Source organism: Microcaecilia unicolor, chromosome 2 (genome assembly GCF_901765095.1).
Source record: "Microcaecilia unicolor chromosome 2, aMicUni1.1, whole genome shotgun sequence".
Classification (NCBI taxonomy): Eukaryota; Metazoa; Chordata; class Amphibia; order Gymnophiona; family Siphonopidae; genus Microcaecilia; species Microcaecilia unicolor.
This window is the reverse complement of record NC_044032.1, coordinates 399568970-399586082: the sequence shown is the minus strand read 5'-3', so window position 1 is coordinate 399586082 and position 17113 is coordinate 399568970. Positions and strand designations below refer to the sequence as shown.

General features: G+C 42.2%; 1 protein-coding gene across 3 annotated transcripts in view; it reads right to left on the bottom strand.

Moving 5' to 3' along the window:
* The window catches only part of ANKRD17 (ankyrin repeat domain 17), a 374674-nt gene that overhangs the window by 320679 nt on the left and 36882 nt on the right, over positions 1-17113 (bottom strand). For all 3 annotated transcript variants that reach the window (XM_030190627.1, XM_030190626.1, XM_030190628.1), the window contains one exon: positions 3139-3292. In XM_030190627.1, the coding sequence (XP_030046487.1) occupies positions 3139-3292 (154 nt within the window). The remainder of the gene's footprint in view (positions 1-3138; positions 3293-17113) is intronic.

Below are 17113 nucleotides of genomic sequence, written 5' to 3'. Positions count from 1 at the left end.
GTAATGGCTGCAGAATTCTCTCTCTGATTAAAGCTTTCTACTGGTCATCACACAGACCCCTAAACCCACCGTAGGGGTGGACTATACACCACTCAAATCAGAAGTCTCCATTTCAGACAGAATTCTTTCATGCTACTTTATTAATTTATTTTTATTTATTTATTCATACTTGTATCCCACAATTATCCAGAAACGAGTTTCGGTTCAATGTGGCTTACATTTAACAGTTGTTAGAAATTACATTGATTCGATTATATTTCAAGGTTGTATGATGCTGTGTTTTACAGTGGTTGGCAAGATAGCTATTAGTGTGTATGGAATAGTCATTGCGTTTCTTGAGAAGATATATCTTAGTTAATTTCTTAAATCAAAAGATGCTTTACAGTTAGAGGTTGTGTTGTGTATTGTTGTTCCAGAATGATTAGTGCATATTTTACTCATAGGATTTCCTGAAGAGGTATTTATTTATTTATTTGTAGCATTTGTATCCCACATTTTCCCACCGATTTGCAGGCTCAATGTGGCTTACATTTGCCGTTATGGCGGATGCCATTTCCGGGTAACAGAGTTACAAATGGTCTTGCATTAATGTGCGAACATACATGGTAAGAAGTATATAATGTAACATACATGGAACATAACATAGATGGTACAGATCATGGTATAAATATTGTGTATATATATATATACCAGAACATACATGGTAGGTCTTTAGGTCTTGTCTTAGCTGCACAGCTAAACTCCACCTAAAATTATTAGAGCACGGCTGTGACCTCTTGAAGCTACAAGACAGGCAAACAGAAGGGGATCCTCTCTCCTAGACGGATTTCCACCAGCTTGACTGTGTACTAATATATTTCTAAAAGGTACACAATTCCTTTCTTCCATGAATGCCCTGAAAATGGCTCCTGCAATCCTCCCCACCACAAGTCCTGGTGAGCAAACAGCACAGGAGCTAGAGTCAGAATGCAAACTGATGTCTCCTGTTTGGCAGAACACAGCGTTTCCAGCTACTCCACAAAGAGGCTTACAGTTTCACAGGTTCAAACAAATCACCCTATGTATTTACAAGTCAAAATCTACTTAAACCTAAAAACAATTTTAATCTTTTGACTGGACCTAAGGTAAATTTTAGTCACTAATGGTCAACACAGTAACATTTTGAATGAAATTTTAAAGCAAGACAAAGGTTTTTTTGTTTTGTTTTTTTTAGATACAATAATATATGCTTCTAGACTACTATTATTTATGTTTCAATATTATTATTAAGTCACACAGAGGGGCATAATTGAACGAAAACGTCTATCTCCATGGGCGTTTATCTCCGAGAATGGGTCCGTGAAGGGGCGGACCGAACCGTATTTTCGAAAAAAATAGACGTCCATGTTTTATTCGACAATTTGTGAGCTGGGCGTTTTTGTTTTTCAGTGATAATGGAAAATGAAAGCGCCCAGCTCAAAAACGAATAAATCCAAGGCATTTGTTCATGGGAGGGGCCAGGATTTGTAGTGCACTGGTCCCCCTCAAATGCCAGGACACCAACCAGGCACCCTAGGGGGCACTTTTACAAAAACAAAAAAAAAAGGTAAAAGAGCTCAAAGGTGCATAGCACCCTTCCCTTGTGTGTGGAGCCCCCCAAATCCCCCTCAAAACCCACTGCCCACAAGTCTACACCATAACTATAGCCCTAAGGGGTGAAGGGGGGCACCTACATGTGGGTACAGTGGGTTTGGGGGGGTTGGACGACTAAGCATTAAGCAGCACAATTGTAACAGGTAGGGGGGGATGGGCCTAGGTCCACCTGCCTGAAGTCCACTGCACCCCCTAACAACTGCTCCAGGGACCTGCATACTGCTGCCAGGGAGGTGGGTATGACATTTGAGGGTGAAAATAAAAAGTTGTGAAACATCATTTTTTGTGGTGGGAGGGGGTTAGTGACCACTTGGGGAGTCAGGGGAGGTCATCCCCGATTCCCTCTGGGGGTAATCTGGTCATTTAGGGAACTTTTTGGGGCCTTATTCGTGAACAAACAGGGTCCAGGAAAAGTGCCCTAAATTCTAGCTACAAACGCATACTTTTTTCCCATTATCGGCGAAAGGCGCCCATCTCTCCTCGGCCGATAACCACGCCCCAGTTCCACCTTCGCCACGCCTCCGACACGCCCGTCAACTTTGTACGCTTCCACGATGGAGTGCCGTTGAAAACGTCCAAAATCGGCTTTCCATTATACCGATTTATTTGTTTTTGTGAGATAAACGTATATCTCCCGATTTGGGTCGAAATCTAGGCGTTTTTCTCTTTCAAATATAAGGTGGACAGTGATACATTAACAAGTTTCTCCGGAAGATAACATAACACTATGCAAAACACAGAATACAACAAGATGACAGAATACAACAAAATGATGACCAATTTTCTTCTATCAATCCCCCCCTCTCCCCCGCACACCCCTTGTGTCAACAACCTTTCCAGAAAATCGGTAACCTTGAACACCCCCCTCCCCAACGTCCCAGAAAAAAATCTTAATTTCACACATCCAAACCATTCAACAAATAGGCTACTGTAATTTAAACACAAAGCAGGGAATTTTTTTTTTTTAAAGTGGCTCAAACACAGGAAGGACCAGGGAAGGCAGAAAATAAAACTTAACCACGACAGAGCTGCTTGCTCATTCGTACCTCGGGGTTTTTTGTTTTTTGTTTCATGAGAAAAAGCGTGGCTGCCTCACCCAAAAGCTGCACACCTTTCCTCCAAAAGGGTGAGCTCTTCCCTGCTAGGGAGATGAGAAGGAAGAGAGGGAGGGACTCGGGAACCTCCAAGTGTAGCACCCCAGAGGCTGGAAAAGAAGACTTATAACTGCCTAGCCTCTACAAAATAGATTTCCTAGGCACAGAAGGGTTTTAGTTCTTTTTTTTTTAAGCTGAGAGAGAGAGGGACTAATGGGCTCACCTCTTTCCACCTGCTGGAGACTGAGAATACTGAGGGACTAGGGTCACATGGCCAGGGTTCTTATTGGCTCTACAGTCAGAAGTTCTCGGTCTCCACCTGCTGGAAGGAGTGCACAACCCATCAGTGCAATCCTGGGCTGGTTCGGCGGGACGCTAAGGAAAATGGATTTACTGCAATAAGGAAACATACCTGCAGCTTCAAGCAAAGCTTCTAATCTAGCTTGTGTTTCTGGATCTACAGTTCGTAAATCCGCCCCATCGGTAGTGCTGGACAACAGCAATTTGGAAGCAGTCTCCAACATTGGGTTTTCTAAGTCGTCCTGGTCCAAAATAAAGGATTCCACCTGTGAAAGACAGAAGAGCATCTTGTTAGATCAGAAGCAGTCATTTTGCAGGAACAGTCTCTTATTCGTGTGCATGCAGTTCTCTGTCAAGAACTATAGAAATGAGTAGTAGTGGAAATTTTAAGCAACAAAGTATACAGTATTAAGAAAAGATTTCCTCTTCTCTACACAAACTTTCAAGCACATCCAACATAATGGTATATTCCTGTAGTTTCAAAACACCAAGAAACTGAGCATGAGGTTACTAGCTCCTACTAGTCACAGTTACGGAAGCATGATTACAAGTTATGTTACTGTCATCAGTAACCAGGGCCGGTCTTAGGCCGAGGCGGCCGCATAGGGCCTCGCGCTTAGGGGGGCCCCGCGCGGCGCACCTCCGTCAGCCTCCTCCCAGGCATTCACACGACCCAGTTTCGCCGCTCGTCTCAACTGCCTGCCCTCTTCTCGCCCCCTAGATCCCTTTCCTTTATTTTCTTTTAAATTTACCTCCAGTCCGGCAGCGCAGAGATAGCGTCAGTGAAAGCGTTCCCAGTAAAAGCGCTTCTCTTCGCTCAGTGTCCCGCCTTCTTCTGACGTCATGACATCAGAAGAAGGCGGGACACTGAGCGAAGAGAAGCGCTTTCACTGGGAGCGCTTTCACTGATGCTGCTCTGCCAGACTTCGGAGGTAAATTTAAAAGAAAAAAAAAAGGAAAGGGATCTTGGGGGCGAGAAGAGGGTGGGCAGTTGGGGCAGGGGAGAGAGGGACATGGATGGGATGGCAGGACTCAGGAAAAGAGGGGAAGTGCTGGATATGGGTGAATAGAGGGGGTCAAGGGAGAGAGGAGCATGGGAGGGCAGGGCAGGGCTCAAGGAGAGAAGGGAATTGCTGGATATGGGTGAATGGAGGGGGGCAGGGGAGAGAGGAGCATGGATGAACATGGATGGGAGGGCAGGGCTCAAGGAGAGAGGGGAATTGCTGGATATGGGTGAATGGAGGGGGCAGGGGAGAGAGGGACATGGATGGGAGGGCAGGGCTCAGGGAGAGAGGGGAATTGCTGGATAGGGATGAATGGAGGGGCAGGGGAGAGAGGGAAATTGCTGGACATGGAGGGCAGGGGAGAGAGGAGAAATGTTGGGCAGGAATGGAGGGAAGGAAAGACAAAGGAAGGCGATGCACATGGATAGATGGGAAGGGATAGAGGAGAAATGCTGGGCATGGATGTAGGGGAGGAAAGTAGATGCACATGGAAGGAGGGGAGTGAGGAGAAATGCTGGATATGCATGGAGGGGAAATTGCTGAATTTAAGGGCTGGATTGGAACACTTTGAAGGCAGATGCTGAAACTGGAGAAAGGAGCCTCCAAATAGGTGGGAAAATGTGGGGTACAAATGCTACAAATAAATAAATAAAGGATAGGAACAGGGCTACGGATGGTAGACAGGACACAGGAGGATGGTGGACATGGTGAGAGAAAAAATATCAAATGGAAAGAAGACACTGCATAAAACAGAAGACACTGGGACCAAAGCAAATAGAAAAAACAAATGATCAGACAACAAAGGTAGAAAAAAAGTATTTTATTCAGAATTTATTAGAATATGTCAGCTTTTGGACATGTGTATCTGTGATATTTTGCATGTAAGTTTCAATTTTTCTAGTATTGCTGCATGCTGAGTCTGACTTCTTGAGGTAACTTTCCAGTTCAGTATTTTGCCTTCATATCTGTTGCCATGTGTTTTTCATGTGTGATCAAGGTGCAGTATCCTGCTAGCGTGTAGCATTTGCAGCCCTTTTTGTTTTGTTTTCACGAGGTAGTGTATTGGTGTTTTAGAGCCTGGTGTAATTACAGTTCTGCCTTTCCATGCATAAGGTTGTGCTCACCCTGTCCTTGGAATTAGTGCTGTTATGGTTTGGTAAGGTTATGAGTGTGCTTTTGCACAAGTTTGTGTATAGTGGTTTGCAGTGGAGAGATTGTGTGTCCGCCACCTCTGACCCCCCCCCCCCCCCTGGGGGGTTATGAGAATTGGAATTACTAATTGTAGTGGACTTGAACTGAATAATTTCTGGGGAGAGGGGGTTTCATGATAGCATTGTGCTTATTATTTCAATCAGTTTTTCTGTACAAGTTTAGCTTCATTTGTCTTTATTTGAAATTTCATAAATACAAAATTTTCTAAAAATTGAATAATATCAATGGGGGCGGGGGTGGGGACGGGGCTAGGGCGGGGCTAGGATGAAGCCCCACCAAATTGGTCTGCATAGGGCCCCGCACTTGCTAAGACCGGCCCTGTCAGTAACAAATGTGTTATGTATATAGCATTCCATCAGAATTGTATACATCAAACAGCTTATTTCTCTATACATATTGTTCACGTACTGTAGTCAACTGAATATTCTCTTTTAGAATATTTCCACACAAGGCATTACTGCGAAATACGCAGAACCTGGAAAGAACTTTCACAGTATCTATTTAAGCAGATAATCTTTGTTTTATAAAAAGCAGCAGCAAATGAGTGGGATATAGAGAGTTGCACGGGGACAGAAATCTTACCCATCCCCGCCCGTCCCTGCTGGAATCTTACCTGTCCCCACCCGTCCCCACTGGAATCTTACCCATCCCCATCCATCCCCGCAAAAATGTAACCCATCCCAACCCGTCCCCGCAAGAATTTAACCCATCCCCACCCATCACTGTAAAAATTTAATGGTACATAAAAGAAAATTCCAGTCAGCTCCCTCAGTCTCTCTCTGGATTTGAGCCACAGCACTGCAGGCAAGGAAGGAATGAAAGCTGAAACTTGGAACACTCTGGTGTGCACATGTAAGATTTGTCTCTAATTTACTGGCACTGTGTGCTGAGAGGTCACCACATGCACACGCCAGTTGGTCAGGTGACATCTGATGCTCATGCCTGTGTCAGAGCTGAGGACGGCTCATCAGCCCGGGAGCAAAGAGGATTAATTGTAACATAGTAAGTGACAGCAAATAAAGACCTGAATGGTCCATCCAGCCTGCCCAATAGTCACACTCATTATCAATTCATGATTAAATCAATGAGTGTCATATTATATACTTGATTATGGGCTTTCTTTTGTGTTTCTGGAACATAGACCATAGAAGTCTATCTGGCCCTATCCTTATGTTCCAACTGCTGGAGTTGTCATTGAAGCCCACTCCAGTCTATGCGTCTTCTCATTTGTGGGACACAGATCGTAAAAATCTCTCCAGAACTGTCCTTATGTTCCAGCCACTGAAGTTGCTGTCTAAGCCCTTTCCAGCCCATCCTAAACCAGACTTCCATATATTAGACACAGACCATACTAGTCTGCCCAGTATTGGCCCTAGTTAATCACAGCTAGAGTCGCCATCTGAGCATTACTTCACACATGCAGCCATTTAAGGTTAGGTTTTTTTATAACTTCCATTTTCTAATTAGAGATCCTCTGTGTTTATCCCACGCCTTTTTGAATTCCATCATCATTTGTGTCTCTACCACTTCCTTAATGGAAAATTTCCCACATTTGTGCTGTTAAAGCAAGGAGGAAGAGGAGGAGGAAGAGGAGGAGACAGCACTCAAAGAACTTGGTACTCGGTGGTTGAGAGGCTGGTGCAGGTGTAGCTTACACTTCCACAGGAACCCCGCAGAACTGCTTCCATCCCTTCAGGAACCCCACAGGAACTGCTTCCGTCCCCGTGGGAACCCCACTGAACTCTTTCCATCCCTGCGGGATTCCTGCAAACCCCGTTCCCGTGCAGCTCTCTAGTGGGATAGCTGCTTTAATGGTTGGTGCAGTGCCCTGATAACCGGGGGAACCATAGAAAGGCGGAACATCAAATCCCATCTCCTACCCCCTTTCCACACTGGCCCCTCCAGTATACCCTTTACCAGTTAAATGTTTAGGTGTGCCTGAAGTTAAGCCTTGGCCACTTTTAGCTTGCTGCATATAGTTCTTATCCTCAGGAAGTGAGAGATGCCATCAAATCAAGACTTCTCTTCCTGCGGCTTTTCAGTCACCCTTCTTGAACCAAGATAAGTGGCGACAGCGCTGCCTCACAACCTTCCTCCATAGAGATCTGTCAGGTCTTGCAAGACTAGAAGGCTTCCATGGGGTCACGTTTCATTAAGCCAGCAGGCAGTTGAAAGCAAGTGCTATTGCTGTTTTCTCTCTGTTAGGGCTGGGTTGCCGAGGGGTCCCGGAGATGGGGAAGGATTAGCGAAGGACCCCGGTTGAGAAGGAAACATAGGGATGAAAAAGTGAGCATGGAGAGGATGGAGATTGGATTGGGGATGAGAAAGTGGGGTGGAGAGGTGAGGGCATAAGAGAGGCTGAGGCAGAGTTGGAGTGAGCAAGGAGAGGTGGGGGTGAATGAGGAGACGGGGATGTTGAGTGAGCAAGGTAACTGTTGAAGAAACTCTCCATCAGGTACATGCAAAAGACACTCTGGGGGCCATTCTATTAAGTAGGCATCTCTATTAAAATGTCCTGATGTTATGCCATGACAAGTACCTGGTCAAAATAGCCCCGACAAAAAAAGCTCCCGACATAATAGCCCCTGAGATAACAGCCACTGTCAAAACAGCCTGCCCACAATATAGCCCTTGACAAATTAGCCCCCCTCCCCCGACAAAAGGGCCCGATCAGGCTGTCCAGAATATGGCACTGCATTTTTTTCCTAATAATCTTACCTTGCTAAACAGAATAAGGTTACTTATGTACTTATGATAAGGTTGGTAAGACTATGAAAATGATGACAATATTGCTTTGTTTTGTTTTGTTTTTAAATTAGCATGTAGATGGAAGAATAGTTTCCTTAAACAGCAGAACAGAACAGCTGAATACCAGCTGGTAGCTATAGAATTTTATTTATATATGCTTTATACAGTGTAATGCTGATAGGAGCCTTTATCGGTGAAGATTTCACTTGTAGTTTATCATCTTTTTGTGATGTGTTATTTTTTTCTAGGGGGCTATTTTGTCAAGGGTTATTTTGTGGGAGGGGCCATTTTGTCAAGGACTATTTTGTCAGGGTGCCGCCATGACAGCCTATTTTATAATGGGACACACAGCAGGTAGAGAACTGCTCCTTTTTCAAATTGCCTTTTCCCTCTTCTCTACTCCCCTGATCACAACCCCAGCACCATCCACCTCATCACAGTAACTCAACCCAACACCCACACACAATCCCCCCTCAACTAACACACCCACCCCACCCTTCCATCTACAGTTCTCCAATCCTCCTTCTTGTGTGACGGTACCTGCCCCGCCTGCTTTCAGTGTCATTAATAGCAGAGACTGGAGGGATCCAGTGAGTAGCAAGGCATTGGGGGTAGAGCACTGGAAGGCAGGGGGGAAAACTCTTTTGCTGTACAAGTGAAGTTTTGCATAATGCGAGGAGGAGAAAACTGGGCTTAAAGAGGCACTGGCCTGGCCACTGACCTCAGAGAAAGTCAGAATATCCTATGGGCAGACAAGGATTGTTCCATGGAAGGCTAGAATTCGGAGAGGGGTGAGGGGAAGGGAAGGCTCCTGGAGGCTGAGAAAAAGCTGTGGCACATACCATAAGACCTGTAAACGAGGATCGGCAGAGCTGAGCAGCACACCACCAGGAAATCAAGCAAACAAGGGAGCAAAAGATAGTATGCAAGATTTATGCTGGGAAAGTCCCCTGCTACAAATGCAGCTGTCCAAATATTTAAGTGGAATGTACTTTTCAACCTGGGAAATTTATCCAGTTAATTATTTAAAATAGATGGCCAAATTCCTTTCTAAAGTGTTTTATATTAGCTTATTTATTTATAACCCACCTTTATCCAAGGCAGGTAACAATACAACATACACAATCAAAAACAAAGACAGCAAACCACTCACAAATAAACTGAAATCATTACAGCACAAATACAGCAGTGCTAATAATGGAAAACATTAAAGGTCAGCAGTGTGATCCAAGAGATAATGCTTCAACATCAGTTTGAAAGATGCAGTATCCTGCTGAGACTTCAGCGCCAAAGGTAACTTGTTCCATGCTAAAGGTCCAGCCACAGCAGCTCTGGTAATTCGAAGGCGCAAACATCTTAAACCTGGTACTGATAATAAACATTCTGTGTCCTTTCAGGGGCATCAAAGAAAGCTAAACCCTTTGTTTCTTGCATTTATGAAGCATTTGTGATGCTTAAATCATTCTATATTTCTCTCTCATACATTGCCTGTAAATCTCACTCTATAGAGCACTCCACCCTTAGCATCTTTGGTATGTACCAAAGGCAAGGGAGAATTAAAATGACATGTCCAGTTTTCCTGGTTGTCAACCCGGTGCGCTAACCAGTAAACCAGTCCATTTCAAAACATGTGCTTGCACGGTCACCATGTCCATTCACAAACTGCTGCAGTTGCTGCCACACCGAGATGTAGACCCTATATTCTTCCCTATGCTGCTTCTGGAGAGGTGAAGCATTGGGGGATAGATATGAACAAAGCTGTCCCTGCCCCTCTCTCCTTTCAGTCTGACATACACACACATGGGGCTGGAAAGAATTCCATGGGCCATCCATACTCCATATGCTTTCTCTACTTAAAAGTTAATAAATATTTCTTCACCTGAAGTAAAATAGAAGAAATTTCCTTTGATCTTATATTTTAAAAATAAAAAGCGCTCAATACTTGGCCATACTGAATTCCTAATATAGGGAGTCAGCATTCCTAACATGAATGCCACCTCCTGACTAGTACATTGCTCAGACCTAAAATGCTGGCAGCTCAAGATCTGCTGACTAGCTGTGCTGATCTCATGCACTGGGAAATCAGCACAGACAACCTTCAGCTCTTCAAATTCTAGGTTAGAGCACTGTGCTTGGCAGGAATGGCTCAGGCAAGAGGATTCCAGACTCCTCTGCTCCCACCTTCTCTCCAGCTAATTACATCAGGCAATGGAGATACAAGTTGGCCTGTGTCACTATTGGTGATGGTAGTAAAATAGATTTACTAGCCCTGGTATAGGTGCTAACATTGGAATAACCTTATATTTGAAAGCTGAAGTTTCCATGTACACAGCATGAGACTAGATATTGCTTAATAATTCATGATCCATACAAATTAATATTAAGGACGCAATTGCATAAGCTTTACATGGCAAAAAAACAAACACAAAAACTATAAAAATTCTTTCATACACATACACAATGGTTAAATATTTCAAGGTCTAGCAGGGTGGGGGGGGTGGGAGAGTTATTTATACTATGTGAAAGGCACTTTCTAGAAAAAGAAAAAATGTTAAATAATAACCTTACGAGTCAGTTTAAGGAAACTGGTATTTCAATTCCAGAGCAATAAATTCCTACAAATTAATTTAATGGTTGCTAAAATTAATGGTTTCCAGATATTGTTTGGGAGACCGTGTATGTGGTTTAAGAAAAATAGACTTGTCAACAGCATACATTTTCAAAAAAAAAGTCCCATGAAGCTGCAACAGTACAAGTTACAACATTCAACTGTGAGGCCAAAATTTTGTGATAAAAAGAATTCAACAGTCCATGACAAAAATAAATTTCTAATGGTACCTATGCACTGCAATTAATTTTCTAAATGCATGCACACAGTTTATAAACTACAGTGGAGAAGTCATATATTGATTGAATTCTAAAAAGCTCTTAACCCTTAATCAAAAGGCATAATACATGATTTCTCTTCAATTACATAAAAAATGCTAATTGTAGCATTTGGATTATTGCATGTTATGATATGAAGTAAAATATGAGAACTCATTAACATAACTGGGGGGAAGGGTTTTGAGAAGAAAAAGCAACCTACTCAGAAGACAAATTAATGATCGGTACCTGAGTGAGGATGTCTTAAAACAGCTGAGTGATGAAGCAGAAAGAGAAATAGAGGATTTAACAAGGAGAGCAGAGGAAGAGGAGCCACGGCATTTGGAGGCAACAAGGGGGAAGATTTCTGTGATAGATAAGGTGGGGATGGAGAGAGGAGCTCCAGAAATGCAAGACAGCACGATAAATGAGGGACAGAAACAGAAGGCAACTGAAGAGGAGGAAGAATTACAGGAGAAGGACCCCAGAGGTGGAGGAATTAACAGTTTATTTTTTTATTTATTGCATTTGTATCCCACCTTATCCCACCTATTTGCAGGCTCAAAGTGGCTTACATAGTTTTGTGACACACAGTTAATCCTGGATGACAGGTACAATTATTGTTGTGCAGAGATTAATTAGGGGGAGAAGCAGAGAGAAGAAGGAAGGAATTTAGTAGGTATATTAAACGATGGGTTTTCTTAGACGATGGGTTTTCAGAGGTGGATTAGTACAGTTCTGGGTTTTCATTGTAGGCTTTGTTGAAGAAATATGTCTTGAGGGATTTGCGAAAGATAGTTGTTTCGTTGATTGTTTTCAGGTCTCTAGGTAGTACGTTCCATAACTTCATGCTCATGTATATATATAAGCCAGGAGCTGCTGGCTTATATATACATACATAAATTTCTTGGGTTCCAAGAAACTGAAATGTTACCCAAGTTGAATTTAACACCTAGAGTAAGGAGTTTGATAACTAAGACGAATAAGGCCATAATTTGTATAAAATGAAAGCTATTAGATATTATGGAAATTAAATGAATATACTATTGTGCAGCCAAAATTATTACAGAAAGGGTTTTACCATTAATGACCTGAGCCAAAAGAAAACATGAGAAAGACAACTCCTCCTCCTTGGAAAACTTGTATTGAGGTAAAAATAAAATCTTTGCGAAGAGGTGTCCTTGATAGATGAACACCAATAAGGATCACAATCATCAAAAATATTGAGGAAGATCCAAAATATGAAACTGAAACATGCTGCATTGATGGCGGAAAATCTTTAAATTCATATGCTCCAATAACAAATTGAAAGTAATAGCTGAAGAACAAAAGTCGCAGAAATATTATGAAAACAGAAGAGATATATCAAAATAAATTATTTAGAGAAAACCCCAAAATTCTACAGGAAACTAGGAAAGAATAACCATACAGTGTAAACACCACCAACTAAAACTGAGACAAACATTCTGGAGAAAGTTATATGATGACCCTGTAAAGTATAATCAAGATGCAGAATGGCTATAATGTGTACAGGAGAATTTGGAACGGGTAAACATTACCTCTATGGAATGGCCTGAAATAACAAAAGAGTTGGAAAACAGGTTTAAAAGAGCCCCAAATTGGAAGAGTCCTGGCCTAGATGGAGTAAGCAATTTTTGGCTGAAAAAGTTACCATCTCTCCACCATGACATGGCAAACTACAAACATCAATTGGTCAGGCAGCCAGATCTGACACCACATTGGCTGATATTGGGCAGAACACTTCTTGAAAAGGGAAGTCGAAGTAACATTCCTAAAAATTACACACTACAGTCTACAAGCTGCTCGCTGCAATTGATATCGATAGAATATATGATCATACAGACAGTAACATCATGGCAATAGAGCAGAAGAATAAGACAGGAGAATATGGAATGAAAGACCAATTAATGTTGAACAAAGCCATCATGGCCAGTGCTAAGAAAAGCAGAAATCTCAGTATAGCATGGATTGACTATAAGAAACAAATTCTAAATACAAAACTTCCACCCAATACAAAATTACAAAATTACAATAGTATATGGGGAAAAGCCTCAAAGAGCTCCCAGATCCAATATCAATCTGTCGGAGCTAAAATAGACCAACTGGTCTTCTCTTCATCATAGGCAAAAACCCCTCTTAGGCAGCCCTAGAACAATTTCTTCTGGGACCACAGTAATTTTTCTAAATTTTTTGTTATTTGAAGATAAGAATTTTTAAAGATAAAGCGTGTTATATTGCAATGCACTTAGCTTTTTATTGCTTGATATTCAGTATTGCTACTGCTTCATGCTGCGCTGTTCCCTGTTGGGTTACCCTGAGCCGACGTTGGCCAGCGTTTCGCTGCTTCTTCAAGGTCTCGGGTAATTACTGCTAATGTCTGTCTCCCAGAATGCAGCATTATCTTCTTAATCGCTTCCAAGTTCTTCTGCATGCCATTCATTTGTTTAGTTGACTATAAGAAAGCCTTTGACAGAGTCCCACATTACTGGATAATAAATTGTGTTGAAATGTACAAAATCAACCCTGAATTGATTGAATACATCAAGTTTACCATGAAAATATGGCAAACCATGCTCCACCTGCAATATGCTGATGGACAATTTGTCATTCCTAATATCAAGAGTCAGCAAAGTATATTTCAACGAGACTCCCTGTTTGGCACTTAATCCATTGAGCACTCTTAAGACTTTGGTTTAGCCTTACTCCAAAAGATGCCAACAATCCAGAGGCTGCACTGAATTTACTGTTTGTAGATGACTTGAAACTCTACAGTTCCAGTGTTCAGCAAGTAGTGGAACAACTTCAAGTACTGAAAAGCTTTTCAGATGACATCTGTGTTGGCTGGACAAATGAGCTAAGGTGGCTTTCCTTAGGGGAGAGTTGAGCAAAACTGAAAACATCTAACTAATGATTGTGAGATTAAAAAAAAAAACGAACAGGAAGGTGTATATAAATATCTAGAAGTGGAGGAAGAACAATTATCAAGCAGAAATCACTGAGCAAAAAATCAGTAAAGAATATTATAGAAAATAAAAATCGATACTGAAGAGTGCATTTACATCACGGAACAAGATACAGGCTATTAATCAAATGGCACTTCCTGCAATTTTATATTGTAGACTTGGCCTCTTAAAAACCTTGAAAAACTAAATGTGTGATCAAGAAAACTCCTCCATGCTCACGAGGCCATCTATAAGAACCAGTGTATAACTAGACTGTACACTCCTAGATATGAAGGAGGGATGGGTCTCAGAAATAGATTACACCTATCAAGTTACTATCATAAGTTTGCCTAATGACAACACCAGATCCCAATGCACAAAAGGTGTTGAAATACAAAAGAAAACGTCCAGAATCCAGTTGCATCATAAAACTTGGACAAGCACTTCGATGAGTAGAAGGAATAGGTGAAAATCCATCAGTACCAAAAGGGAAGGAAGCAACAGAGTTTGCAAAGGAAGAATTGGATCCACAGGGGAGAAACAGGTGGCAAATGTATAAGTACAGCAGGAAATACAAACTGTTACTCCAGGAACCATTCATGGATCAACATCAGACAGATGAATGGTTAAGGACAGATAAATTGATACTCAAGGATGAGCGATTGATAGTCATAACCCAGAACAGAAGATTATGGAAAAGGTGGTTTCCAGCAAGCACTGAAAAAGCTGGTGCAACAGACATTTGTAGATTCTGTAAAAAAAAGAGCTAGAAACAGTTACTTATCTCGTGGCTGGCTACAAAGTGCTGATGGTGGAAAAGGTTTTATACAGAAGGCACAAGGTAGCATGTCTCATTCATTAGAAACTCTGGAAGCATTACAGTGTACCAGAAATGCATTAGGATCATGACCCTAACAGAACTGTGGAAAACAAAGATGTTATGATCACCTGGGACATCCCCATCCTAACTGATAAAAAGCTGAATGCCAGAAAACTGTATACAGTAGTAAAAGAGAAAAACACTAGAACATGATTAATTATAGAGGTGCCAATTTCATGGCAAGAGAGCACAAATTAATTAAATAAATAAATGAAGAAGAGACAAAGAAAATGTGGTAGAAAGATACAGAAATATTTGCTATCATTTTGGGTGTCACAGGCTTGATTAAAAAGAACTTCCAAGCAACCTGGATAAGTTGACTATACATTTTATATCTTATGAATTCCAGAAGGAGAAATTAGGTCTTACCTGATAATTTTCTTTCCTTTAGTTCTTCATACTATTCCAGGACATGTAGACAGTCATGTCTATCGACCAGCAGGTAGAGATTACAGAACTGAGCATCACTACATAGGCCTCTGCTAACAGCCCAGTTCCTCAGTATCAGTCCTTAAGCAATGAAGAAAGAACACCCCATCCACATGATCAGCAACCAATTCAGCCAGCCCCCAGAAACTGAAGGCAAAAACAGGACACAAAACAGAGTATAGAGCCTCCACCAGGTCCACACACCATGGAGCCACCCCCCTCCCACCCCCCCCCCAACGACAGGGCACAGCAGCACCGCCGGCCCACTCTCTCGCTCTGTGCTGCCTGCAATGCAAAGTGCCCAGCTGCTTCAATATGTAGTTACTTTTATTTATTTTTTTCAGGCAGGCCCGGTTGCTGAACAGGCATCCCCAAAGAGAAAGAACAGCCAGGGGAAACACAGACCCTCCAGGTAAGAGACGCAAAAGAGACCCGGCACCACCAAGTATGTCAGCCTCAATCAATAATGCCACGGTCAACTGGGAACCAGCTGACCAACTGAACCAGGAGCCAAGACCTTGGAGTCAGAGACAGAGGTAGCCTGTCCATCCACCTGCTGGAGATAGAAGATACTGAGGAACTGGGACGTTAGAGGGCTATGAGTGGTGCTCAGTTCTGTATTCTCCATCTCCACCTGCTGGTCGATGGACATGACTACCCACATGTCCTGAAATTGTGGGAAGTAGCGTAATGGAAAGCAGCTCTCTTTGGCACAAGGCAAGTACTACGGCGATTGTTAGCTGCACATCTGAGAGACTGATATCATACTCCACATACCCTGGCTTTGCTGTGAGATTCATTCCTGTCATGGTATGCGGAAAATTAACCCATTTGGAGAAACTGCCCCCAAGACAACAAAAGATGAAAGCTTGAGCAGGCAACAAGTGAAACCAGCATGAAGAGAGGCTCAGAAAATGTTCTCCTATTTCTCCTACTGAATGTATAGACATTGTTCTCTCACTCTCCAGCACTCCCCAGGTCCTCGGAAAGCACCAGTAGCAACATGTTCACAGCTCAAAAAATAAGGCACATTTGCCTACATGTAGAAGGGACAGAAAAATCTTCCTGACTTTGCTCTTTAGAAAATGCCTGGATGGAAATTAAAATTCAAGCAAAATGATTTAGTACCTAATAAAAATATTGGGAAATTTAGTCATACCTGTTAATAACTTTCCTTTAGTCCAGCTGCGTCATCCTGACTAGTGGGTTGTATTCCCTGCCTACCAGCAAATGGAGGTAGAGAAACTGACTTTTCCCCAGTAACCTTTCCCCAGCGACATCATTGGTATAAGGGGTTGGTGCTTAGTGAAAAACTGCAATATGCCTCTGCCAAAACTGCAGAAGGTCCCATAAACTATACCCATGCCCCATCAACCACCGCAGCTATGGTTAATTGTACAACCTGATACTTCTATTGTGTTTGTTTTTGAAGCCTCACTAGAGAGAAAGACAGAGATCCCCATAAGTCCCAATCAATGTTTTGATTTTCTGAGTTTTATTATTATTTGTTGCATTTGTATCCCACATTTTCCCACCTATTTGCAGGCTCAATATGGCTTATAGTATGCCGTAGTGGCGATCACCATTCCCGGGAAGAGAGTTAAATATTGGTATTGTATTATGCACTTAGGGGGTCTTTCACAGAGGCACACTTGCATTTTTAGAATGCGCTAATCAATAGTGTGCACTAAATGATAGAGATGCCCATAGGACTAAATGGGCATCTCTAGTGTTTAGCACACATATATTTTTAGTGTGCACTAAAAACACTAGCGCATCTTTGTAAAAGACCTCCTAAGTGCATAAAATTCTGAAAATCAAAACATAAAAATTAAAAAAGAAAAAAAAAAACATTTAGAAAACTAACTCCCCACACCCCCCCCCCCCCAAAAAAAAGAGCAAAATAAAGAAACAAGGCAGCAAAAGTTTTTTTAAAAAGTTCCTAGTGCCTAAGGGACTCTTATCAAGCCGCGCTAGTGGTGCCTG